General features: G+C 51.0%; 1 protein-coding gene across 1 annotated transcript; it reads right to left on the bottom strand.

The window, feature by feature from the left end:
* Positions 1 to 4480: 4480 nt before the first annotated feature.
* ZNF598 (zinc finger protein 598, E3 ubiquitin ligase) lies at positions 4481 to 26292 on the bottom strand. The gene is made up of 12 exons (XM_044452552.1): positions 25979 to 26292; positions 21977 to 22089; positions 21154 to 21283; positions 20825 to 21036; positions 19742 to 19959; positions 10867 to 10984; positions 10070 to 10239; positions 9812 to 9896; positions 8574 to 9343; positions 7029 to 7164; positions 6342 to 6486; positions 4481 to 5600 (listed from the first exon to the last, which is right to left on the bottom strand). Exons 1-12 carry the CDS (start codon positions 26165 to 26167, stop codon positions 5244 to 5246), a joined length of 2643 nt encoding a protein of 880 aa, XP_044308487.1. The 5' UTR covers positions 26168 to 26292; the 3' UTR covers positions 4481 to 5243.
* Positions 26293 to 26631: the final 339 nt, after the last annotated feature.

Raw genomic sequence — 26631 nt, 5'->3', positions numbered from 1 at the left:
CCAAGCGATGGAGCCAGTCACTGAATTTGGGCTGCTGCCACCAACATGCAATAAAAACCCATTGTTGGAAGTTTGGTAAAGCATTCTCAGTACTATTTCTGTGTCTTCATCATGGCGATAGTTAATCATGCAATGGTAACTTCTTAACAGATGCGTCAGCATATGCAGCAAAGTCATTGGTAAGAGCCGCTAATGAATCATGCATGATTTCATTGCCCTGTATCAGTGCCCTTCCCATGCTTGGCAACCGCGCCTCCTTCTCACCTCTCATGTTGCTTTTCATGCTCGGAATCTATGAACGCGGCCAGCATGGCTACCCAGGCTGTGGCCACTGTTACAATGTGGGGCTGGCCAGCTTTGCCAAGGTGGCAGAACCCTCTTGTGCCTGTGGAGGGCCTGGCGAGTGCCAGCGTGCAAAGCACTGGTGCTTGGTTGGGATTACGTTCGACAAGCTGCTTGTCACAAAGGCTGCACCCAGCACAGCCTCAGAAAGGCTCCTTGGCACCCAGGCAAAGCGCTCCAATTCTGGCTTCTCTGTTTTATGCTTGAAGCCCAAACTTAACCCCTTGAGGAAGGAAGAGCAATACTGTTCCGCATAGATAGGGCAGTTCCTCGGGTTTTGGGAGCAAGGGCTTCCTGGTCACCAAAGGCCAAATGACCAACTGCTTCACCCAGTAAGAGGACTGTGGTGGGTTTACTATGTGCCTGGCGACGGCAGCAGCAGCAGGTGGTGGTCCCCGGCTCATGTCAGCACTCCAGAAGGAACACAGGAAGCTGCTGTGCAGACATGGCCTGGGCCTGGGCAGCTGTTCCCTCCAATCCGCCCAGCAAGGCACAAAGCTTTGGGCAAGGCTTGCTGAGACGGGTGCCGTAGCCATTATCAGAACCTCTAGGAGCAACATGGTGTGGCTGAAGCCAGCTTTGCTCTTCCGCCTTCAGAGCTGCTGGAAACCACACTAAGCTGCATCGAGGCACCGCCTCCTCTCGGCTGCCTTTACAAATCCAGCAACTTCTTCGGGATCGCTCCTCTTTCCCTGGCCGCCACCCTTAACCACCACCTTTGAACTAAGGCTGTTCACTCAGTGTTTGCCAACTCTTTATGCTGCAGGAGTAGAAACAGGTTAATTCCATATTCAGGCTCACTCCAACTTGGTCCCTCTCATTCCAAACCAAGCGGCTTTAGGAACAGCCCTTTGCTGTTTAACTTCTTTGGCAAAAAAACCCACACATGGGGGGCAGGGGGGTTAGGCAGGGAAGCCGGCCTTTGTGCTGCTTCTCGGTGCACCTGTCTCTTGTTAAGAGACTGCCCTGAGCAGCCTTCCCCAAACCGGTGCCTTCCCAATATGCTGGATTACAGTTGCCATCGTGCCCAGTCGGCCCCTGGAAAGCACAAAGCTCGGGGATACTGGGGGTACAGGCTGGCACAGAAGAGGAAGAAAGGCCCTTCGGGGCGGGGGGCACGGGGACGGACAAGCACCCTTCTGGCTTCCTGAAGTCTGCTGCCGCAATGAACATGTTGACCTCACCTTGTTTGCACAGATTTAATGAGACACCAAACATGCACATACCTCTCTTCAAAAAGCTGTCTGCTACAAAAACCAAAAGTCGCAGTTGTCAGTGATCCCGTGTGCCCTGTGCTTGTAAAGTGGACCATGTGAAACAAGTTTTTTTTAAAATGCTTACAGTTCTTTTGTATGTATAAATGATAAATACACCTTTGGGAAAGACAAATGGCTAATCTGTGGTTGTGTTCCCTTGACTGTCTGTGTTCCAACTGCAACTTATTTTCCAATAAAGATTTTAAAAAGCATGTCTTGGTTAATAACTTACTGAATGGGGAAGGAGACTGCTGGGGGAGAGGAGAGACTCCTGAGTGGTTTGAGCAGCTCACCAGGCGAATGAATGCCGCTGACCTGTGGCAGTTCAGAATCGCAAAAATTCAAAAAATTGCCTGTTGGCCCTTCTGGGTCACAGGGGACCATGATAAACCATCAAAATGCATCATGGACCTATTTGGAAGACCGAGTCATTTGTGTCCTGCTTCAGAAGGTTCAGCTGCAGGGTCTTCCATCGCATGCAGAAAGCCAGGGCAAAACCACGGCTGCTTGGCTTTCTTTCAGTCCCATTAAGGGGAGCTGGGCAGGAAGCCTCAGGATGCCCAGGCGGGGCCAGGTGAGTCGGAAGAGCACAGGGCACAGCGGTTGGTTGGTGCTCAGCTTCCAGCTTCATGGCAGGAAGCTCCTCAGGGACTCCAGCAGAGGCACTTGCAAGCCCATGTGTATGTTAAGTGGGAGCTTGGGCACAGAAGAGGTGTGGGCATGCCAGAGAACCAGTATGGAAACTGGATGGTGCGTTCTGGTTTTAGCTCCACTGCAACCTACACAAGAGGCTCAGAGATCCACATGCCGTAGAAGGGGTGGCCCTGCACCCGCTGTCCGGATGAAGACCTGAAAAGGAGATGTGGGCACAGGCATACCTGATTCTCAGGTACATGGAAGGTCAGCATGTGCAAGCCCCTTTCATAGGTCTGGCTAAACTGGGGGGCTGCAAGGCCAATGGGCACCCCCATTTCAGGAGGAAGGCCGGCAGACCAAGCTTTCTTTTCTTTTCCGTGGGCGCAGCAAATACCTGGAGATCCTTAAATTCTTAAGCACTCTAAAAGGTCAACTTAACACATGCTTGGCTGAGAACTATAATCCTTATGACCAAAAAGCCGTAATTCATGTGTTCCTTGTCACATCTACATGCAAAAATGACAAAATAAGGCAACCTTTCCTGAAAAACCCGAGTACAATCTCTTGGGAAGTTCTCTTGCACAAGCCCCAGTGAGATGGATGATGGCAGTGCAGAGATGAACTCTGTATTGCAGGGCTTGTGCAGAAGAATTCCTGCTGAATTGGACCCGAGGTTTTTATACTTAAGGGCAGGGAGATGGTAGCAGAGGAACTTGTGGTTTAATGTTTGAAATCTTTGTCATGGCAGAAGTGAAAGGCCACGGTTGTCAATAACTTGAGCAGTTACAACGGCCCCAACTAAGAGAGGCCACGATGGTGAACATCTTGCAAGTGGTCGAAGGGATGCTGGCCACTTCTGCTTCAGACTTCAGGCAGAAAGAAATTGCTATGACCGAATAACCGCTCCCTAATCTTGCAAAACAGCAGGTTCTAAGCTGCCTGTCCTCTGATCCCTTAAGATTCCTCAGCACAGGGATGTTCTTTATTAAGGTCCGCAGCTTAGGAGTACTCCTCGACCCGGAGCTTTCCTTGAAAGCTCAGGTGACAGCGGTGGCGAGGAACGCCTTCCTTCAGCTTCGGCTGATTAATCAGCTGCGCCCCTACCTGGAGTTCGACTGCCTGGCGACGGTGACACACGCGCTGGTGACTTCCCGCCTTGACTTCTGTAACGCGCTTTACGTGGGGCTTCCCCTGAAGACAGTCCGAACACTTCAATTGGTGCAAAATAGAGCTGCCAGGTTGCTGACGGGGACGGGGCATTATGCTCACATGACTCCAGTCCTCCGTCAGCTTCACTGGCTTCCCATTGAAGCCCGGGCCCAATTCAAGGTGTTGATTATGACCTATAAAGCCCTAAACGGCTTGGGTCCTGGCTACCTGAACGAGCGCTTACGTCCGTATATGCCCGACCGCCCTTTGAGATCCGCGGGAGAGTCCCTTCTCCGGGAACCCTCCATGAAAGAAATTAGGAGAGTAAGTACTCGGAGGAGGGCTTTCTCTGCGGTGGCACCCAACCTATGGAATTCACTCCCCAAAGAGGTCCGGCTGGCACCGTCGTTACTGGTTTTTCGGCGCCAGGTAAAGACCGTTTTATTTAAACATCATTTTAATTGTTAAAACATATGATCTGGCCAGGGCAACTTCTTCTTCCTTCTCTTTCTCCTCCTATATTTTTATTTTATACTGATTATTTTAATCTTATATTTGTAAATCAATGTATTTTTTGTATTTTTGTATTTAATGGTAATTTATTATGTGCTATTGTATTTCAATGTATTTTATCGTGTTGTAAGCCGCCCCGAGGTTTCGGCAAGGGGCAGCATAGAAATGTAATAATAATAATAATAACAATAACAATAATAATAATAATAATAATATTTGGGCAAAGGAGAGCTCTGCCGACACTTGCTTGTCACTTGCTCAATGGAAAGCACTTGTAATTCCTACTCCTGTAATTAACAGAAAAGTTATGCGCCATCTCTGATTCTGACGAGAGTTTGTCCCTACCAAAGCGCCCACCCAGAAAGCTCCCAATGGAGCTACCGAAGAAACTCATTCTGCTCAGGATGATTTGAAGAAGGAATTTTGCACTCCTTCCCCGGGAATAAGGAATAATTCATCGATGCCAGTCAGCCATACATCGTGTGCGAGATGCTGCCACGAGGGTTCAGAACCAGCCCCCGGGGCTATTGCTCCCCTTCAGAAAACCCACAGGAGACAGGGCTGCAAGGCATCAAACGGCAGCATGGGATGGTCAACATGGAGCAGAGTTTAATAAGCCAACTGCTGGTGGATCTCGGCCAGCATACATTCCTCAAGGACACTGGAAATAGCTGAATTTGCACCACTGGGGTAGAAATGTACATTTACAATGAGACATAAAGCAGTGATTTTTTGTCCTACATGCAGCTGTAACAAGAAAACATTTGGGATTTCTTTTCAAGAAACATAGGCTGGGCAGAAAAAGGCTTAAGGTTAGCTTCAAATTCCAGGTGCGATTCTTTGGGAGAGCCCATTCTGGCCGATGGAAAGAACTAACTGGACTGCCAAGAGTTGGGGAGGGGTCAGGCAGGAGATGGGGGAGGGCAGCGAGGCCCGCACGCCACCAGCACCCTCCCCCAGCACGCTCACTCCCTCCTCTCCTTGCCAGCCTATACAAATGGCATCCCACTGGCAATGGCTTTGGAGCCCCGTCTAGTGGCCTAAAAGTGTCTCCATGGCAAAACCAACCACCCATTTCCATGTGTGTCGTTATCAGAAACCAGGTAACTCCTCAACTGTGGTGGCAGACACCTGAACCTTCCAGTCCAGCTTCCTCTGAATCCCTGCCAGGTTTCTGCAAGAGCCTCACCCAGCAATCTCTTCACCCGGCAACGCCTCTCATCCTCAGCCCCCACAGACCCTGTTCGGCCCCCACAGAGCCAGCTGCCCTCTCTGCAGAGAGCCCACTTTCCAAGAAGCGCAATTTTAAGGTGGAGACTGCTTTTATTGGTCACCTGGGACAGTCAGCTACTTGATGTTCCGCCGAATGGCTTGCAAGGATGGAAACTCGTCGTCCTCCGAGTGCAGGGCCTCGTGCGAAGCCAGGTCCTGCTGCGACAGCACCTGTTGGCAGGTGCCGCATACACAGTAGTCCAGGTCGGAAGGCAGCTCTTTCTGCCAGACCGTCTTTTTGTTCTTCCGGGATTTGCCAGAAGAGGAAGGGGTGGCACCGGGCTGGTCCTTCAGGTCCTGGTGAGCAGCAAGCAGTTCCTGCTGCTTGGCTGTGTCAGGCAGCAGCACCAGCAGCTCACTGAAGATCTTCCCAAAGTTCTCGCCCAGGAGCTCCTGGCAGCATTTGTAATATTGAACTGCGGAAATCAGGCCCTGTGGGGTGAGGAAGAGAGGCAGTCAGAAACGGGACAGCAGAAGCAATGCAAGTGCCCGCAGCCATCTCATGTGGAGTTCGTGCCCCAGTCTTCAAAAAGGGTAGCAGAAGAGACATGGGGAATCGCAGGCCAGTCGGCCTTACGTCCATTCTGGGAAAGACAAAGAAAAGGCTCATGATAGGAAACGCTCTGGAGTCCCTAGGTCTGAAACAGAAAGCGGAATCGAGACAAATGCCCAGGCTCCAAAAACTAATCTCGCAAAGCAAATGTATTAAAGCACAAAGTTGTTTTCTGGGTTAAACAACCCCAAGCTGATCCAAGATTTATTCTCAGGGTCACTTGGGATGGTTTACCATAAAAACACCTCCAATTTCCCGGCTTTGAGTGCAACAGTAAAGACTGTTCAAGGGTTTGTTACTGGTAACGGGAAGTGGCTATGAGGCAGTGTGCATTCCTGCATTTGGTATGCTTTGCCGCTGATATATCCATATACTTCAGTGTCATCTAATGTAGGGAATATTCAAATTTGGGGTTTCAGTAGGTTCAAGACATACCTTGCAGGCCAACTTTCCCTTGCCATGAAGAGCACCAACAAGATATTATGAGGCTGCACGTTAAGTTCATGAATGGAAATGCCCTCCCCAGTCCCAGAAATAGGGTTGGCCACGCGAAGAACCCGTAGCAATCAGCTGGCCACCTTGTGGCCACCTGGCAAGAGGGAGCCCCCCCCACTACTCACCTGCCTGAACTGTCCCGAGTATGTCTTGAATTTGTTGAACTGAGATTCATCCTCTTGTAGAAATTCCTTGATTGACTGTATTAGCTGGATGTTCCGCTGCTGGAAATTTTCCAATATCAAGTAGGGTCCCTGATAAGGTTTTGGCCTATTTGAGGAGGGAAGAAAAACACCTGAAGGATCCCTGAAGGTGTTCAAGAACAGGTGCTTGCTAAAGACTCCCAAAGGCACCGGATGAGCACACGAGGCTACTGGCCTCATACCATCTTGAGCCTCTTTGGAAGTGGTTGCTCCAGTGAGCTGTTCCTAAATTTGGCACAGGAAGCAGCTCTTCTGATGCGGAGGAAAGGCTGGCAGCTGCTCCAAGTGCCCCCCATGACCTCAAGGACCCAACCCAGAGAAGGCTGTGCCTGGCACAGCTCACTGTGCTCACCCTTCTTTCTGTCCACCCAACCTCTACTGCAGCACATTAGGGGTTCCACACCCCACGGAGGGCAGAAACTAAATCCCTACCTTTACTTGCCCCACACTGGCCTTCCCCAGCTGGCTGCCCGCCCCGTGTTCGATCGCAACCCCAAATCACTCTCGGCTGGCCTGGTTAGGCCACCTGGGGGCGAGAGGAGTAGCAGCCCAGCACGTCTAGAAGGCCCCCAGCTGGGGAGAGCTCACAGCCCCAGGCGTTCTACTTACTCTTTCGCAGGAGTGGGGGCAGCTTCAGAGATACTGGTGGGTAGAATAGGAGTGAAGCCAGGGGGCGGCTTACCAAGGGGCACTGACAGCCCTGGAGGCGGCAAGGGGGTGTTATTTAGTGCCACAGAATTAAAGCCTGAGGGATGGAAGGGAAAAAGGCAAGTCAGACCCGGCAGCGATGGTGCGCCCACCTGTCCCTCAGCCATGGCTCTTCTGCGAGGAACGGGCACCTGCCTCTCATTCCGAGAAGCCTACTTCGCTTTCACTGACCAAGGCCGCGCCAGCGAGTCAGGTGGCAGCTCACCGGCAGAGCAGGTGCTGTCTGTGTGCGGCTCCCCAGTCACAAGACTGCAGCAGCGGGGCAGGACAGGCCTTGGAGAGCTGCTCTGTCAGAGTAAAAGGCATTTGGCCAGAGGAGCCAGCGGGCTGGTTCAGTGCTAAGGGACGCTTCACCTGACTCAGCCCCGGCACCCCAGAGAGCTTCCCCCACTGGGTGGGACAGAAATGGAATGAACGACAGCGGCAGTGAAGCACGCAGGCGGCCTCAAGCGGACCACTGGGTCTCAGTCTCACGGGCCTCGCAGGCCTGCCCTAGAGATCAGACTGCAAACCAGGAATCGGAACTGCTGGCATCCGCCGAGGCTCCCGCCCCTGCACCAGGACCTCTGCTCATCCCCTGGCTGGCTCCCATCTTCCCTGCTGCTCCAGGCACGGAGCAGAAACAAGAGTGAGGGGTGAGCAGCCTCTTCTGCCTTCCTTGTGCTCTCCCTCCAGCCCGCCGTGCAGTTGAGGCCAAGACGGAGGGCTCCGGACGTGGGCAGTGGTGGCGGTGGGGAGCCCACCCAGAGAAGGCCTGCTCCTAAGGGCACCTTGTCCAGGGACACACCAAGAGTTGGAGACAAAGTCACTCGGAGGGTGGGAAAGAGACAGCATCAAAGAAGTCTCTCCAGGCAGGTAGGTTTAAAAAAACAGTGCAAGCACCAGTTTCAATGCGTACTGGCAAGCAGGGCCACGTGGAGAAATTCCGTCACCCAGGAATTGGGAGAGGGGCTTTGGTGGTCTGCACAGCTCCTACACTGCCTCTGAGGTGACTACCAAAACCAAAACAAATAGTACTAATTGCTTGATCCATTTAGTTTGTGTGCATCACAGAATTTGGATATTTTCAGCAGCAAACAGCTGCAAAATTCAGGCCTTTTGGATACCACCTCTCAGCTCCAGTACACAGTAGGGCCCTCCCTATATGCTCAGATGTGCCCTAGAAAATTGCCCTTAGCCTGATGTATGGCAATTGAAAACTCAGCTCCCGCAACTGAATCTTGTTCAACCAGCTTCCGCACTTCAAGGTTCCATCCAACCATCATTCAAACGCTGTCCAGCGTAGCACTGCAGCCGTAAGAGCTACAAAGTGTTATTTCTCGTATTACTGCATGCCGAGTTTCTCGGAGACCACCTTTTGCAAACCGGCAGAGGCAGCACAGACATGCACACACAACTGTGGGCTTCTCAGGCACTGGGCACTCTGAGAAAATCTCCAGCAATTACCTGGGGGCGGAGGCATCCGAGGTGGTCCAGAGCCTCCAAGGGCTGGGAAGTCTTTCTGAAGCAGCAGGGACTGGCTAGCCGCTAGGGGCTTCTTAAGGCCAGGGGGCTCTTTGGAAGCGTTACACGTAGCTAAAGGTTTCTCTGAGTGTCCGTTCAAAATGGCTGCCGCTCGCTCTGGCACAGCCGTGCTGGCAGAAAAGTCTGCTGAGTGCTCAGCGTCTGGTGCCTTCTCTCCCGAAGGGGGAGGGAGGACAAGCTCCTGTGACAAGGGTGGTGACGCTGTTCTTGGCTTCTCGGCTCCAACTTTCTTCTTCTTGCCCACTTTAATAAACGTTTGAGAGTTTGAGGCAGCCAACAAAGAGGAAACATCAACCATGGTTGGAGCGCTACGGATCTCCTGGGAGGTCAGCCCGCCACCGTTGCTGTCCTGCTCATCGGTGGGCAGCGCGGCCTTGCACTTTCTGCTCCCCTTGCTGCTGTTGGCGGCGGCTGCTTTCCTGGCCGGCTGGCTGACCGCAGGGCTGCTGGCCGCAACGGCTCTGACCTTGCTTTTACTGGAATCGCAGCTCCATGCCGAGGTGAGACTCGACACCATCTTACTGTTTGGGCGGACTTTGGATACCAAGGCAGGGAAGTCCTCCTCCTGAAAGGCTGCCTTCTTGGCCGTGGCTGTGTATGCCAAGGACATTGCAGAGGTGACCACGGGGGGCGCAGGGGAGAGACTTGGAAAGTCCTCTTCGTCCAGCTTGACTAATGTGGGCTGGGGCAAGCTGCAAAAGCAACAGCGTGTAGTGTAAGCCTCAGCACAAATCATGGTAAACCACAGAGGGACTCACTTTCGAACATGGAGGGTGAGCTTTTTCCTCATTCAAGTGGACAAGTGCTAGAAACCCGCCCCCACCCATGGGCTTCAGAGCTGAAACAACATAGACAGAAAATAGGGCTGTTTTCCCTTCAGTAAGCACAGAAAATGCCTTCACCAAAGTTACTGTCTAGCACGTTCGCTGATGCTTCAGGGCTGGCCCAGCGTGAATGAAGAAAGTAGCCTTATTTTGGAGGCAGGAACCAGAAGTGGTGGTGGACTTGGCAGGGGAACCCAAATTCAGGGACTACCCCAAAGGCCCTTTTCCTTGGGAGGACGCTGTGGATGGACAGTTCCCACACATCTGTGTCAGACCAGTGCCTGGACAGTGCTATGACCACCTGGCCACTGCTGCTCTAGGAAATCAAACACTCACCTTTGCACAGAACCTCCTGCTGGTGAGCCAATTGCAGGAAAGTCATCTTGGGTTAAAACAGTCTTTGGAACAGCTTCCTTGGAAACTTGGGAGAAGAAGAGAGGCAGAACTAACTAAGAGGATCCTTCTGGAAACCTTCAAGGGCTTTATCCCAGCAAGGCAAGCATCCTTCAACTATGCAGAAGGCAACTGAGGGACTGCCCCCCCCCCATCTTAAACTGAAGCCCACCAGTCTTCCTGGCCAAAGAGGTGGCTCACCTGGTGCTTCACCTGCAGACTTTGGTCCTCGCTTCAAGTCTACATCTTTCACATCTTCCTTCTTTGTGCGGATGCTCTCCTCTTTGTCCTCCCCCCGTTTCTTCTCTTCCTGCCTTTTGGCAGCGATTGATGCTCTGACTGCTGCAGCAATGTCTCGGTCTTCTTCTTCCCTACAGAATTTTTGAATAGCACAGGTAACATGAATCAGAGAAGGGAAGGGAGGCATTCTCTGGGACAGCATCTCCTTTTCGCTACAGGCATGTTACCAGAACGCTACAGGCAAGGGTTAGTCCTAGTGACATTACAGTGGAATGAAAAAATAGTCCCAGCTCCTTTAGAGATGGTGACCTGGATCCAGAAGATGGGGCCAACATCCCCTGCTTGGGCAAGGTGCTCAAGCAGGAGGTGGCACAGCAGCTCCGGGCACCCTTGGAGGAAACTTGATCCATTTCAGCCTGGTTTCAGGCCTGGGTTCGTACAGAAACAGCCTGAGTTGCCATGTGGGATAACCAGTACTGGGAGAAGGATGTTCCTGTTGGTTCTTCTGGACCAATCAGCGGCTTTTCATACCATCGACATGGTGCCCTTCTGGATAGGCTGGCTGAGTTGGCAGCCAGAGGCGTTCCAAGTGGCCGGCCAATTCCAGACGGTGTTGCGTGGGGAGTATGGCTCTGCGCCACAGCAACTGTGCCATGGAGTACTGCAGGGCTCCACAGTGCCCCCTATGCTGCTCAGCATCTACATTTCCTGCTTCCTGCCTTCAAGGCAGAGACCCACAGGCTAGCCATGTCCCTTACCTCTTGTACCTCCAGCTGCCTCTCCTGTTCTGCTGCCCTCCTCGTAGGCCTGTCCTGCCTCCTCTCACCTGTCTGTGATACCTCTCCACCTCCTCATAGTCTTCACCACTCACAACACCTGCCAGGGGAGAAACAAGGTAAATCAGCTCAAATGGTTCTTTTCTCATGGGTATGTATCCACCACTAACTAACTAACTAACTAACTAACTAACTAACTAACTAACTATCTATCAATCAATCAATCACAAACATTAATTAATTAATTACAAACATTTGTATCCCGTCCTTCTGCACAAGCACTCAGGACGGCTTACACAGTATAAAATTACAATAGTAAGGTTAGGGAACTTGTACTCCAACAACTGGGAGAGCCAGTGTGGCCCAGTGGTTAGAACGTCAGGCTAGGTCTCAAGTGATCCGGGTTCTCGTCTCCATGTGGCCATGAAGTACACTTTGGACTAGTCACTGTGCTCTAGCCTAAGCTATTTTCCAGGGTTGCTGTGAAGAGGAGAATGTTCTGACCCTCCATGGGTTCCACACAGGGAAACAGCAGGATTTAAATGCAATAAATAAAAAAGCTAGAGACCTGCCTAAGGAGACCAACAGGCCGTCTTCTCTAATGCCTTGCTTCCCACAACCGCCAGCCAGACCCCTCCAGCATGAAGACACGCTCCACTCAACAGCATGGAAACGCAACCACAATCTGCCTTCGTTCTCTGGTGCCCAGTGTTCACTAGCATACTGCCTCTGAACTTAAAGGCCCCATTGAGATACCATGGCTATATAGAGGGACCTTGCAAACCATCATAACACAGAGAAGTATTTACCTTGACATAAAGCACTCAAAATTTTATCTGATCCTCTTAATTGCAAAAGAGGGGTCCTTTTTTAATTTTTTAAAATTTTCTGAACATAAACGAAACACAAAAAAGAAAAATATATGTAAAATAAAGCAAAAGAAGGGTTCTTGACATACAGGGCAAAGCAGCAGAAGGCTGAGAGGTTGTGTGATCATACTTCTCTTTGAAAGCACTGTACATATTACAATAGTATTGGGACAAAGAAAAAAGCATCCAGGATTAGAACAGCCAAGGGTATCAATTCTTCACTGATATACCTAATAGTGCAATCACATGCAAATCTGCTTGTAAGGTTTACTGAGTTCAATGTGTCTGATTATTATTATTATATTATTATTATTATTAATCTTATTATGGCACAAGTCTGTGCATGTCTGGACAGAAAATGTTACTACAACTCCCAGCATACCCCAATTAATATGGTTGACACTACCCCGCTGGATATCATTTGATAAGGCAGAGATGAACTGCATGTTCCCCAAAGTGAATTGCCAAATCTAGTCCTTAAAGGCTCTCAAGAAAATTCCAGACAGACAGATGGCAGAACTGTCAAAAAGAGTTTCGAAAGGTTACACAAAGGAGAGCTGAAGTCTGTCCATAATAAGTCAATGTTTGTGTTTTCTGTGCCTCCAAGTCATAGGGAGAAGAATTGAAACTCCACACTTTAACTCATGCAAAAGTCGTTCAGCCACACCACCTCTGGCCTCCAAGCAAATCCCCAAAACCAGCAGAGCCTGTCAAGGGTTCTAAACTTGAACTTTTCAAAAACAAAGCCAAGATACTGAAAAGGACACATTTTGCATTCAGTGACTGGGGTTTGCACAACACATTAAGCCATGGTTGTCCAGCGTGCCGTCTGAACCAGCGCTCTCTGCATAAGGTGGTCTACCCTTATAAACCATCCCAGCTAGTCATGGTTTGTAGGAGGTCTCAATATACCCACTATGACTTGCTGTGTGGCCCAAAACCAGACAGCAAAACGAGCCACAGCCAAGGCCAGTGCCTGTCAACATTTTCATTAACACTCTGGACGAGAAGGAACAGGGGCTGCCTCTCAGGTTTGCCCACCACAACACTGTGCAGAACAGCTATTACAGCAACAAAGTTCAACATGATCTTCTTAAGTGTTGTGCTAAAATGAACCAAATGAAAAGCAACAGGGGTAAATATCCAGTTCTGCACATAGAAAAAAGAAACTAAATGCAGAGATACAAGACGGGGGGATACATGACTACAGCAGAGAAGGGTCTTGGAAATGCTGCGGAGCAGATGTTGCATATGAGTCAACAGTGAGATGTGCCTGCAAAAAAAGCCAACGCTATTTTAGGCTACATTAATAGAAGTGTCACTTTCAAATCATGTGGAGCTCTAGTTCCCTCTACCCAGGCCTCAGCTGGAGTTCTGTGCCCAAATTCTAGAAAAGTTTCATAGGAGAGCAACAGAAATGATCAGGGGACTGAAAACAAAGCCGATGAGGAGATATTGAAAGAAGTGGGCATGGTTAGCCTCAAGAGGAGGGAAGCTATGCTAGTACTTGAAAGAATGTCACACAGAAGAGGATGAGGACCTCTTCGCCATCATCCCAGATTGCAGAACATGGAATAAGTGGCTCAAGTTCCAGGAAGCCAGATACTGGTTGGACATCAGGAAGAACTTCCTGACTGTGAGAGCTGTGCAGCAATGGAACCCATGACCTTGGGAGGTGCTGAGCTCTCCCACACGGAAGGCATTCAAGCTGCAGCTGGACAGCAGGAGGTTGGTTCCAGCTTCACTGAGGACCGAAGTGGGAACAACCGAGAAAGGCTTCCCCGCTCCTTGCTAGCAGTAGGGGAAATTTTAAAATTTGGGGACCCCCCCCTCCACATTTGGAGGCAGACTTGTCCCTTTAAATCACAAGCTTTGCCCCCTCCCCTACTGGGCATTTCCAGATTTTCCCTCTTCCCAAAGTGCTGTCCACTCAGGGTAGCTTGCAAAAAGGCAGGTTGCTTACCTTGTTGTTCTTCGAGTGGCCGTCTGTGCATTCACACATATGGGTGCTGTGCCTGCGCAGTGCCTAAGGCCGGAAAGATTGCAAAGCTTAACAGTTTTTGGCGGGAAAAACTCCGCTCCCCTCCCCACTAACGATATAAATGGAACGAAGTGCCCGCCATTTTCCCAGTCTACTGAAGACCGGACGTTCACCCCCTTGTGGGAGCGAGAAATACTGCAAAAAATTCGCATGGGACCATGAATAACAAAGAAACATGGTACTGAAAAAAAAGAACCCATTCACCGACACCGAGCAGGGCCGGCAGGTGGGTTGTGTGAATGCACAGAATGCACAGATGGCCACTAGAAGAACGACAGTTACAGGTAAGCAACCTGCCTTTCTTCATCGTGGCCTCTGTGCATCACACATATGGGTGATTAACAAGCTTACCAGACCTGGAGGCAGGTGGTGTCATCATTGAAGGACAGCGGAAAGGACTGCTCGACCATAGGAACAGTCCAGTCTGGCACGGACATCAAGGCGGTAATGCTTGGCAAAGGTGCAAGGAGCAGTCCATGTCGCAGCTTTGCAAATGCCTTGACTGGGGATCCCCGCAGCAAAGGCGAAGGAGGCTGCTACCGCTCGTGTAGAATGACCTCTGAGCATAACAGGCAAGTCAATTTTGGCAAGTTGGTATGCCAGCTCAATTGTCTGCACCACCCATTTCGAAAGTCTCTGTGAGCTCACAGGGGAACCCTTATCGTGGTCCGAATATTTCACAAAGAGGCGGTTAGATTTGCAGAGGGATTCTGTACCCAGTCTGTAAAAAGCCAGGCAACGGCGAACATCGAGGGAATGCAATAATCGCTCAATCGGAGTAGAAGGTGCTGGAAAAAAGGCAGGCAGGCAGAACAATGTCCTGATTGATATGGAATGGTGTAACAATTTTAGGCAAGAATGTCGAATCGGTGCGAAGAACAACTTTTTCTTTATGAAAGTTCAGATAAGGAGGGTCTACCCAAAGCGCGCAGAGCTCGCTAGCTCTTCTAGTCGAAGTGACGGCCACGAGGAAGGCAGTCTTCCAAGATAGGAGACATGAATCGGTAGTTGCCACAGGTTCGAAGGGGGCTCTGGTGAGTGCTTGAAGGACAACTGAGAGGCTCCATGTAGGCATGACAGGACGAATTGGCAGATGGAGATTTTGCAACCCTTGATGAATCTTCGAATAATGGACTGAAAAACACCGAGGCCCCTTGCACTGGAACACGGTAGTGGGAGATAGCTGCTGGATAAACCTTGATGGAAGAAGGTTTAAGTCCCGACTGATGTAGTGCCCGGAGGAACTGCAAGATGTCAACAGAAGCCGAGGAAGCGGTAAACGAGTTGGATTCCGCGAAAGAGGAGAACCGATGCCATTTCACCGCATACAATCTCCACGCTGATGGTCTTAAGGCAGATTAGAGAATACGCTCGATGTCGGGATGGAGAACCCGATGAATGGTCTAACAGACCCAAGGGAAGGAGTGTTGTATCAGGACCGTAACTGGCAAGTACAGTAGACCGTGGTATCGTCGGTACCGAATCGGTATCGTTATTCACTGAATTCGCCAAGCTGTGAGACTTAGTGAGGTGAGGTCTGGGTAGCGAACAGCTCCATCTTGCTGGGTTATCAAATGTGGCATGAGTGGTAGGCGGAGAAAGGTGTTGCCGGACAGCCGGAAGGGAGTGGAGAACCATGGCTGACGAGGCCACCAAGGTGTAATCAGAATCCCCGTGGTGCTGTCGTGGACAATCTTGGAAATGACCCTCGTTATAAGTGGGATTGGAGGGAAGGCGTAGAAGAGCATGTTGGACCATGGGATCATTAGGGCATCTCCTGTCGAACTCGGCCTGATGCCAGCATGAGAACAGTACGTGCTGCATACTCTGTTCTTGTGGGTAGCGAACAGATCTATGTCCTGGTAGCCCCACTGGAGGAAAAGTTGACTGCAAGCTGATTGATCTAGCTCCCGTTCGTGAGTTGTTGACATTTGTCTACTCGAAACATCAGCCTCCTTGTTGTCGGTACTGGCTAGGTGGACTGCCGGAGAGTTATGTCCCTGGGGATGCACCAGTCCCACAGCTGCATCGCTAGATGGGCCAGGGAAGTGGGTTTCATGCCACCCTGCTCGTTCACATAAAATACAGCGGCAACGCTGTCGGATGCAACTTGAACCACGTGTGGCTGGACAGTGTCCTCGAAAGAGCGGAGGGCTTTGAAGAGCGCCAGGAACTGTGGTATCTGAAGCGGCCATGTGACCAAGGAGCTGCTGAATCGAAAGAGCTGGAACAGTTCTGTCCCTTTGGATTCGATGGATCCAGGAGCACAGATTGTCCTGTCGGTCCAATAGAAGATAAGCTCTCGCTAGAGTGGAGTTGAGACGCTCTCCAATGAAATCGATTACCTGTGAGGGGATAAGGCATGTGATTTCTCATGGTTAATGCACAGTCCTAAATCATCCAGAAGGGCACAAGTTATTCTCAAGGCTGAAAGAAGGCTTTCCCGAGACAGGAAAACTATCATCCAGATATGGGTACACTTGAATACCTTGAAGCTGCAGGTGTGCACGCACTGGGGCCATACACTTGGTGAAAACCCGTGGGGCAGTGGCTAGCCCAAACGGGAGGATGTTGAATTCGAATAAGTCAGAACCGACCGTAAATTGTAGGAGATGCCTATGGGATGGATGGATAGAAATATGGAAGTAGGCATCTCTCAAGTCCAGGGAGGCGAACCAATCCTCTCTCCTAAGCAACGGAAGGATATTTTGAAGGGTGGTCACCCGAAATTTCTTAGTTTTGATGAACCTATTAATGTCTTGTAGGTCCAGAATCAGACGAAGACCACCGTCCCACTTAGGGACAGTAAAATATCTTGAATAGAATCCGTGGAGCTCGTCAGAGCGCATAAGCTGTTGGATCGCTCCTTTACAAAGTAATTGCTGAACTTCGTCTATGAGAACCGACGAGTGAGGTGTAAATCGGATCGGTCCCGACGGGGGAACGATGTCGAATTCTATTCTATAGCCAAGCTGAATAATGGATAAAACCCACCGATCAGGTGTGATGGACTCCCAAATGGGGAGTCGACTTTGCAGTCGATCCCCAAAAGGGAGAGGGGAGGGTGGGTTAAGGAGAAGAGGAGAGGTTCGCCCGGACTGTCAACACTGGCGTTTGTCAGAATCGAAGCGATGGCGGTTTTGCTGGAAGCGCCATTGCTGGTGCTGCTTCTGGCATTGTTGACGGGGCTGAAACTGTTGCCGGTTCAGAAACTGGGAGTACAGCGTGACCTGTAGGATGGACAGGACCAGGACCACTTATGTCGGACTTGGCTTGGGACTTCCATCCAACGAGCAGTTATCCTGGATTCGTGGATGAACTTCAGCTTGTGATCCATCCGTACATGAAACAACCCGGAGCCGTCAAATGGCATCTCTTCAATACGGCGTTTGGTCTCATCCGAGAAGTTGCATCCTTGAAGCCAAGCATGGCGACAAAGAGAGATGGCACCAACCAGAGCCCTGGAGTCCGAGTCGACATGGTGCCTCGCCGTAGTTGGCTGCTGGCTCGAAACCTGCATGGCCTTCTTTATGAATACGCATGCCAGGTCTCTCTGCTGGTCCGGAAGAGAAGCGGTGATGTTGTCCAGCTTCTGCATCAAGAAATACTGGTACCGGGCCAGCGTGGCTTCGCAATTCGAAATGCGGAGGCCAAGTCCTGAAGTGGCGTAAACCCGATGAGCCAGCATGTCGATCTTACGACCCTCCTTGTCGTGGGCATAGTATGACCCCTCGATTCGCGACCCTGGGATGATTCCACCACTATCGAGTTCGGCATCGGGTGGCGCAGGAGGAATGCTATATCCTGTTCCCGAACTCGATACATTGCCTCATACCAACGAGAAGTAGGTTGGGATTGGGTCGGAAAATCCCAGGGTTGGACCATCGCTTGTTGGAGGGTCATTGTCAGGGGTAGGATGATGGCAGCAGATTGCTCTCCCCTTACAATATCGTAGAACTTGTCAGTGCTAGGATCGATGCGATGTTGAGCCTCGATCTCTAGCGATCTGACAAGTCATGCCATCAGTTCAGCGAAGGTCACATAAGGTTCCTCTGGCTATCTGGGACCTTGCGTCTTGACGGCTGCATCGGGTGAAGTTGACGCCACCTCGAAGTCCTTTGAGTCCATATCATACTGCAGTGGGCTGCTCGAAAAGGACCCAACTGGCAAGCTGGGGTGCCCCGACTCATTGGTCTCGAAGGAGACGCCGCCTCTCTTGGTACCGGGGACAGAGTACAGTCCCGAACCGACAGGTAGTAGCTATAAGCTGGGTAGTCATCTCGGGGCTCATGATGGCTTCCATGACGGGGTTGTTCCCATCCCTCCAAAAAATGGCTAGAGGAGCGACGCTGGTACTGTGCTTGCTGGGAAACTGGTCTTGAGAGAGGCCCAGGCAACAGCAGGGGAGATGAAGAGCGAACCACTGGAGGGCAGTCACGAATCTCCCCATCAGAAATGGAGTCTCGTAACGGTACATCGGGTTGCTTGGGAGACATATGAACTGAGCGTACAACCCGTCTGGGAGATCCGGGTAGAGCAGGGCCGGACCCATCGGTGTCGGTACCATGGCGGCCATCGGGACCAATGGTACAGACGAGCCTGAATCACGGTGTCGCGGGTGATCGGGCTTCTTAGATTTATGGGCGGGTTTGTCCGATTTGTCCTTTTTGGGCTTCTTATGGCCCAAGGACTTCTCGGATCTGCCATGCTTTCTCTTCTCCTTCTGTTTGTGAGGGGGAGAAGGTCGCTGAGCCTCCATCACCGGGGCACCGTCAGCCGATGGGCGGGCGGAGGGGCGGCAGAAGCAGCGGCTGGAGTCGGTCTGCCTGCCAGTTGGTCTGACTGCAGGAGGGCCTGGTCCCACAGCAGTTTTCGCAGGCAATTTTTGCGTTTCTTGCATGCCTGCTTCGTAGAGGCCTGGCAATGGCCGCATTTGTCAGTCCTGTGACCCCCTCCGAGGCAGAGGAGACACAGATCATGTGGGTCGGTTGGAGGCATCTTAGACCCACACTGCGAGCACTTGGGGAAAGCCACACGCTGTGCCATCGGAAGAAGGAGGATAAGAATACGTAGATAGAAAAAGGGGTAAGATATATATATATATATATAGTAGAGGTTGAAGAGTAAAACAAGGGAAAAACTTTAAACAAGAAGGGAAAAACTTGGAGTTATACAACTAGTAACAAGGAAAGATCAATAGGCAAATAGTGACAAAGAGATAAAGGCTCGAGGCACAGCGAACGGCGGTCGCAAGAAGACTGGGAAAATGGCGGGCACTCCACTCCATTTATATCGTTAGGGGGGAGGAGAGTGGAGTTTTTCCCGCCAAAAACCGTTAAGCTTTGCAATCTTTCCGGCCTTAGGCACTGTGCAGGCACAGCACCCATTTGTGTGATGCACAGAGGCCACAACAAAGAACGGAAAGGATAGCTGGGGCTTCCCACATCTTCCCCAAAACCCAAAAATCCTATTTGAAGGGAGAGAATTGAGGGGCTGTCCCTCAAACAGGTGGATGTTATGTGATTCTCTGAGCTGTTTTGAGGGGCCTTGCACCTTTGGGAAAAGTGAAGTCAGACCAAGACCCCTTGAACACTCCTAAGCCCCCAAGGATTCCACCGCAAAGCGTGCCTTCCACACATACCCACCCTAATAAAAATAGTTAGCAACTGGCTATGAAGTTGCAGTCTGGCATGCACCCTGGGCCCATGCAGACAAGGGACCGTGCACAAGCTCAGCTGAGTATCACCCAGCTAACTTTTTCAGGGCTTTCTTTTTTTAAGGCATGCAGAGGCGTGGAAAGCCAGCACAGAGAAATAAAATCCTGCAGCTAAATGCTAACCAAGAAGTTAACCTTATTCTGAGACAAAGCTCTTTTTTTAAAACAGCAGCTAACCCACTGCCAGATTAACGCACATCCCATCTTCAGGTCTTCCCAGGACAAACACACCTTCATTTCTCCGCTGATGCCTTGGTGCATAGTTGAACTGAAGGTCAATCTGGCGGTTCTGCCGGGCCTCCGCTCGGTTTTTACTGTGACAAGCCGTCTTGTGCGCTTTGTAGTCTATCTCGCTGCGGAACGCATGAGTGAACTGCTCGGTGCTGCATCGGCCTTCTTCACAGAGGAAGTGCTTCTCACGGAAATGTTCCCTGAGGTATTCATAATCGCTGCATACATCAAGATTTGTGTTAGCCAAACTTTTAATTCATACAAGTTTATGTTAGCAAAAAGGAAGTGAAAAACTGAGGCACTCCAAATTTTAAGGTGAGCAGAAGAGTGACCCCTGGCCAGTTGCTGAGGTTCCACCGAACATCAGTTGATTTGCTGGGATTCTTGCAGAGATCTTAGAATTGGGGACCTTTGTCTGTCCCACAAAGCATTCCAAGTGCACACACAGAGGATCCTTGAATCTACATCATCCATGCTATAACTGTCCAGAGAATCCAACTGTGCACACAATTTCTGTAACTCCGGCAAGTCAGGGAGATTCTAGTAAGAAATCAGCAGATGGTGCAGGACTGAACTCAGCCCATCTCCGCTTTGCACCACAGCTGCCTTCTACTCAGTCACCAGCTGCACTGTCGCCAATCAAGCGAGATGCTCCCACGGAGGGTGGACGAGGTGCTGGCTCTCCCCCGCCAGCTGCGGAGCACGCAAATGCCCCAAAGTGTCCCTGTGACTCTTCCCAAGAGAAGCCAGCCTTGGCGCCCAAGCACGGCTCCTCGTCAAGGTAACGTGTGCAGCAGCCTGCTTTCAGCCTGGGGTTCTGCCGCAAGGGCAGGGCAAGCGACCTCTGCCCTTCCAGCCAGTTCTGCCTCAGTGGCACCTGCTGCTCACGGAGACTGCCAGCAACCCAGTGTCATCTGACCTCAACACCCACATTTCCTAATGAAACCAACCAGGCACACACGCCCAGCCAGAAAGAACCGTGTTGGGGCAGGAATGCAGGACGCCAGATGCACCCAGCATCTTCGGTCAAGGCCCAGCACGCAAATTCACTGGACAGACTCAGATGCAGCCATGCTCACAGACCTATAGTATTCCTGTGCTCCATCAGAATCGCAGAAGTGGCAGAAATAGTGGTCTCTTCTCAGATGTTTCAGTAACTCGTCATTATCCAAATAACGCTCATCACAAAATTTACACAGAGGGTGGCCACGGTGAGAGGTGTCATCGGGATCCCCATGGATTCTGTGCCCTGCAAGGTCCTTGCGCGAGTACCACTTGCGCTCGTATGTAAAGATCTGGAACACAGGAGAAATGTGGTCTTACACTGCGTCAGGTGCCTTCTGGACTTCGGAGGGCTCCCGGAGCCCCGCTGTGCCCATGCCCCGTGCGCTGGGGACCTCCCAGCTACTCACCTTGAGATGTTTCACACAGAGCTTGCAGCAGAAGAGTTCGTGCTGCTTCCTCATGTGCTGCTCCAAGTCCAAAGTGGTAGCAAAAGGTCCAGCCTTCGGGCACAATGGGCATTCGTGCTGCAAGAGTTTCCTAGGGAGGGCAAGACACCAGTGGACAAGTCACACACTGAGGGATGTCCTCCCTGGCAGGTTTCCTCTTTCACCTCTGGAGGTGCTCTAATCTTTCATACAGGCATTAATGCTTCTTGGTACAATACCTAAGTAGCTTGGTTGTGAGCCATATTTTATTTTGATTCTTACTGTGAGCTGCCTTGAACATCCCTTTTTGGCAGAAAAGTGAGCTATGATGTAAATGTATTTAAATAAAAGTATCACTTTAAGAAGACAGCCACTGTGCAGGTTAATGCAACAATGCTTTGTAAACAGCACTTAAAAACAAGCACGCAAGCAAACCCACACATTACACTCTACATAAAGATTATTTTGTGTCAACCATCCTGTATCTGCTTCTTCACTGTGTGGGCACTGAAAACCTCCCTCCAGACTGCAGAAATCTTGCTTTGCTCCCGCTCCAGCTTCTGCAAGCCCATGAGGTATTGCCTATGAATTTTCACATAGAGGCACTTTAAAACTCTGGCTTGATTCATTCAGCTCATAGGTCAGAATGGCCTTAGATAGTCACTGTTAATCCAAAGTCAACCCCACAGTTTCATAAATCAGCATTCGGCACCAAAAGCATCTTTGTGGCTGTTTTCTAGTTGTTTCTTTTCTGACTAGGCCCTCTGCCAATCTACCCGAGCGGCGTACTCTACAGAAGGGTTACCTATAGAGAGCATAAACTTCTCCATCAGTAAAATAGATGTCATATTTCTTCTCGTGCTGTAACTGGCTGAGTGCTATCATGGAAAAGGATGTTAACTTCCTTCCAAAGACCACCTATGCAGGACAAGAAAGAGAGTTAGAACACATCCCGTCCGCAGCAGGGCTTGCATACAGAGGAACATTCCACGGTTGCAGTTCTTGCAGAGCAGCTGGCACCCACAGCATTGATCCTGAAGAGGTGACTATCGGGGGACAGAAACACACATTTGTGCACTTGGATGGCACAAATCTCAGCTGAATGTACTCCTTCTCAGCCTAACCTGCTGCCCTGTTCTCAAGAGAATATTGGAATCGTGTGGGAAAGAAACCTAGGGAAAACATAATCACCTGCTATACCCAAATAAGCAATTTATACTGTGACTACCTTAAGAAGCTCAGCTTTTGTTTTCAAAATTAGCAGAATGTTATCCTTATGACTACAGCAGCTCTGAATGTGGGACAGCAGCACACAGAAAAGGTTCAAATCAGGTCATCAATCAAGTTCACCCAAAACAGGCTACACTCTTTAATTTCATTTCCTCCACTCTCACTGCATGACCTGACATTTGGGTTAGCAACGACACAGTTTTTCCTCACTGTGCTTCTAAGGAGTATCTTGGGCTTGCAGCGAGCGAGGACCAAAGCAGTCAAAGCCCAGGATACTTCTTCCACCGTTCTGAAGGACTGAAGAGCTCACATGCTGTAAACCAAGGTTGTAATCCAGCAGTTCCAGCTGTACCTAATAAAAGGTTTCCAAAAGCTCTGCATAGTGCTCCACAGTGTCCAGCCGTTCAGCTCAGCTTTTGTTTCCCTGTAATTAAATGTTATGTAAAAGAAACTGATGCATTAAGCAAAGGGTTGGACCTGCTGGCCTTATTGGCCCCTTCCAACTCTATTCTGTCCTATGATTCTATGAAATACCTCTGGCTAGTGACTCACTGCTCTAAAAATAAATGAAACGCTTTATTCCCAAGCATCCCAAGAAAGCAATCATTCAACAGGACCATGGAAATGCCTTGAGTGGAGTTCTCAGGAGCAAACCAAGTTACTCATGGGAAGCAATCACAAGATCAGAAGAATCAAGGCGATGCATGACTAACGACACTAACCAGGGGAAACTGATGCAAGGGCCTGGTCCAGAGTCACTGACAGAATTTGTCCACTGGTTTTCTTGGCATATCTAATGAAAAGGATCAGGTAGCAGGTGATGGGATTCAACCATCAGTCCAAAACATTCTGGAGAACTGTAGCTGGTCAGACAAGGCTGGGCCAGGCATGCCAGGAGATCTCACTTGACTAAAACAGCTTCCTATGTTCAAGGGTTTCTGTTTTGGGGTTGGCCCAGCACCAGGCAGCACACCCCTGTTCCAGCCTTTCCTGATGGAAAAGTCTGATGGGAGACTGACTGGACAAGCAGGGCTGATGAGTGGAGTTGGGAATACCCTAGAAAAGCAGCACCACCGGCCCTCCACCACGCCATGGTAAACGACAGCGGAGAGAAGCCAGAGCAAGCAAGGCTGATCTGGGGACAGGACCAGCCTGGCAGAGCCACTCTGGGGCGGGACAGGCTCATACTCTGAAAGACACAGAACCTGTCACTGACACTCTTTCCTGACAGCCTGGGGAGAAATGATAAGAGCTGCCCTTCCAACATGCACGCACGGCACAACACTGCAGTACAAAGAAGACGGAGGAACACAGACTAGGGCATGCAATCTCACAGGGTGAGCTTGACCAGAGTACAGCAAAGGCAATGCACAAGCTCCTCTAGGAAAGAGTTGGGCTTGTTAGTGCAGCTAACTCAGAATTCAAGAATCCAGGGGTTAAGTAAACCATGGGTTAGCATTATATGTGAGCCAGGCCTCTCTCTCAGCTCGGACTTCCTCGCAACCTGTTAAATAATATCAAAATGTCTTGCCATGCCGGTATCTTTTGTACTGAGGATCTGATTCTCAGAAAGGGAATACAATAACGTATCTCATTGGACTTTATTCTTCAAATAAACATTGTGTTCCACCTGAAGAGCACTGACGTCACTTGTTTATTTTATTCTTTGGCCAGGGTGACTTATTTTATACTGTTAACGTATATTATTTAAATTGAAATTATTTATTTAAGTTGTGAGCCGCCCCGAGGCTTCGGCGAATGGGGCAGCATAGAAATTTTCTAAATAAATAAATAAAATGTTAGCAGCCATGCAAAAGCCTCCAGGGATGGCAGATTCCTCATCCTTGCTCTAAATCATATTAGAAGAAGAAACCAATCGAATTCTTTATTCAAACTGTGCCAATATTCAGCCCTGATGGTGCTGATTAGCTTGCATTGCAACACCACTATTTTTCCTCTTCTGTGGCACCCAAAGCAGCTCACCTGGGTGCCACTGCACCCTCATGCAACCCTGTGAGGTCAGTTCAGCTGAGGGGGAACGACTGGCCACAAGTCACCCGCATGCTGCACCAAGCACTGGAACCCAGGTGCCCACTCCAACATTCTAACCTCCCCTCCACACTGGCTCTCTTTAACGGACCAAAAGCTGACACCTGGCACTGCTGAGGTCCATTAGAGACATTCAGGTAAGTCCTAGGGCAACACAAATTTCTACTTTGGGTACCCAGGAGCTTGGGATCATTGCCCCAGCTCCACTTCCATCAGCAAGCAATGCATCAAGGCTCCATCACAGACTCATTATATCCCCAAATAAGCATTATCACAAGCATAAGGGGGAAAAAACAGGTTTTACTGCACAGAGAGGTTTGTCTTGAATGAAAAGGTGTTGAATAAGCAATCAGGGTGAGTCCACACCTCTACCTCTGCATGTATAACAAATAGCCTACCTTACTGAAATAACTGCCCTCTATTGTTTCTTGCTTCAAGCCAATGAAGGAAAAATATTTGACAAAGTATACATGATTCGTATGCTATGGTTAGAATGAATGGAAATCTAAAAGGAATGCCCTATTTGACTGAATGAAGCCGCTAAACAAACATCCTACAACCTACAGTCTTCTCCAGTCTAGCTTGTAGCATTTTTTTTCTGTTTAAACTTCAATAGGGTTGTACCCTAACTAATTTTTGAGACTGAGGCTACATGCCTATGCCCATTTTCCAAGAAGTAAGCTTGACTTAAAATAAAGATAACAAAAGCTGATTTTTTTTTTAAGTCAGATGTTTCGATATCCAAAATCACTCATTTTCATCCGTTCTGGTCTGTGGCCAGTTTCCAGAAAACGCAATTGCAGACTCCTCCCCACCTACAGAAACCGGTACATAAACACAGAGTGCACCTGAGCAGCTGGGGTTCACATACAGCTATCAGGGCGAACCACCATGACCCCGGTTCCTTCCTGGATATAAAAGAAGCCACTCCCTCCCCTCAATTTTCTTTTTCCCCAGGAAGGTCACCAACAGGTCCCACCCATTGCTGGCTGCCTAGGTCACCCAGAAACAGAGGCCCCCCAAGGGTACGAGCCGGGTCATGCTTAGCCAGCAAAATAAGGTCCTACATTTCCCAGCATGCCCTAGGCAGCATGGCTGGGTATGCTGGGAACTGCGGGAAAATTTCCTGCCCGGAGTCCCTCTCCCGCATGCCCCCCACGGCTGCCCGGACTCGGAGGCTGCGCGCCCACGCGCAGGGGCTTGCGAGCAGGCCTTCCGACCCAGTGCGCCCTCCCCTCCAAGCCCAAAGGCACAGCGTCCACCCCCACGCGGCCGCAAAGCAGTTCAGGGCCAGCCCGCTGCGCCCAGGCCTGGCCGGCAAAGTTGCCGTGCGGTGAAATGGCGGAGGGGCCACTCGGCCCGGGGCTCCGTCGGCGAGACACGGCGGCTGCTCCCGGAAGAGCGTGGCGGCGCCGGCAGGCGGGGCGCCTCGCAAGCGCCGGGACGGGGGCGAGCGGAACAGCCGAGCCGGGGAACACGATGCGATCGCCGCGCCCCGGAGCGAGGCCTGCGGCTCGGCGCCGCTCACCTGGGCGAGCTCCTCCCGGCAGACGGCACAGTAGCGCACCCCGCATAGCGCCCGCATCCGCACGGAGCAGCGGTAGCAGATGGGGTGCTCGCAGCGGCCCAGCGCCACCACCTCCAGCTCGCCGCAGCACAGCACGCAGCTGCACGGCCCATCCGAGCCGCGCGACTCCGACAGCGGGGAAGCCGCCATGACGCCGCTCGCTCCGCTCCGCTCCGCTCCGCCGGGCTGGCGAGCCGCGCCGCCCCTGCGGCCTACTAGGCCACGCGCGCAGCCTAGCAACCGCCCTTCGCCCGCACAAAGACTGCGGGCTAGAGCGCCCGCCGACGCGAGCCGGAGCGGGGGCCGGCCGGCGGGCGGCCAACACCCGTAGACCATAGACTTCGGGCTAGACTGACTCATACGAGCCACTTCCGGCTTGTAGACCGTGTTTTCCTGGGCCGGGACGGAAGTCAGTGCGGAAAGGGGCGTTTCGCTGGGGGCGCCGCAGGGCTTTCCTTCGGCCGCCTGCCGCGCTTCGCTGCTGTCTCCGAGCGCTGGCCGAGATGGGGCACGGGGCTCTGAGGATATCCGTTGCGCCGGTCCCCGGTGGATGAGCTGGTGGTGGGCGCACGAGCTGCTGCCCCCGCGCCTCTGGCGAACTCGGCTGCCCTGCG

The sequence above is a fragment of the Varanus komodoensis genome, unplaced genomic scaffold (assembly GCF_004798865.1).
Source record: "Varanus komodoensis strain SLA01 unplaced genomic scaffold, ASM479886v1 scaffold73, whole genome shotgun sequence".
In the NCBI taxonomy this organism is placed as follows: Eukaryota; Metazoa; Chordata; class Lepidosauria; order Squamata; family Varanidae; genus Varanus; species Varanus komodoensis.
Note: the sequence above shows the minus strand (reverse complement) of the source record. Positions and strands in the feature narration are given on the sequence as shown.

What these genes read in the sequence shown, in the direction of transcription:
- ZNF598 (XM_044452552.1), bottom strand. Translation starts at nt 26,167, where the DNA reads ATGGCGGCTTCCCCGCTGTCGGAGTCGCGCGGCTCGGATGGGCCGTGC. An exon ending in GCATCAGCGGAGAAATGAAG is followed by an intron (nt 10,985 to 19,741) that starts GTGTGTTTGTCC and finishes CTCCCCTGGCAG; the next exon opens with GTGTTGTGAGTGGTGAAGAC. An exon ending in TCGGATGCCTCCGCCCCCAG is followed by an intron (nt 7,165 to 8,573) that starts GTAATTGCTGGA and finishes TCCATCCCTCAG; the next exon opens with GCTTTAATTCTGTGGCACTA.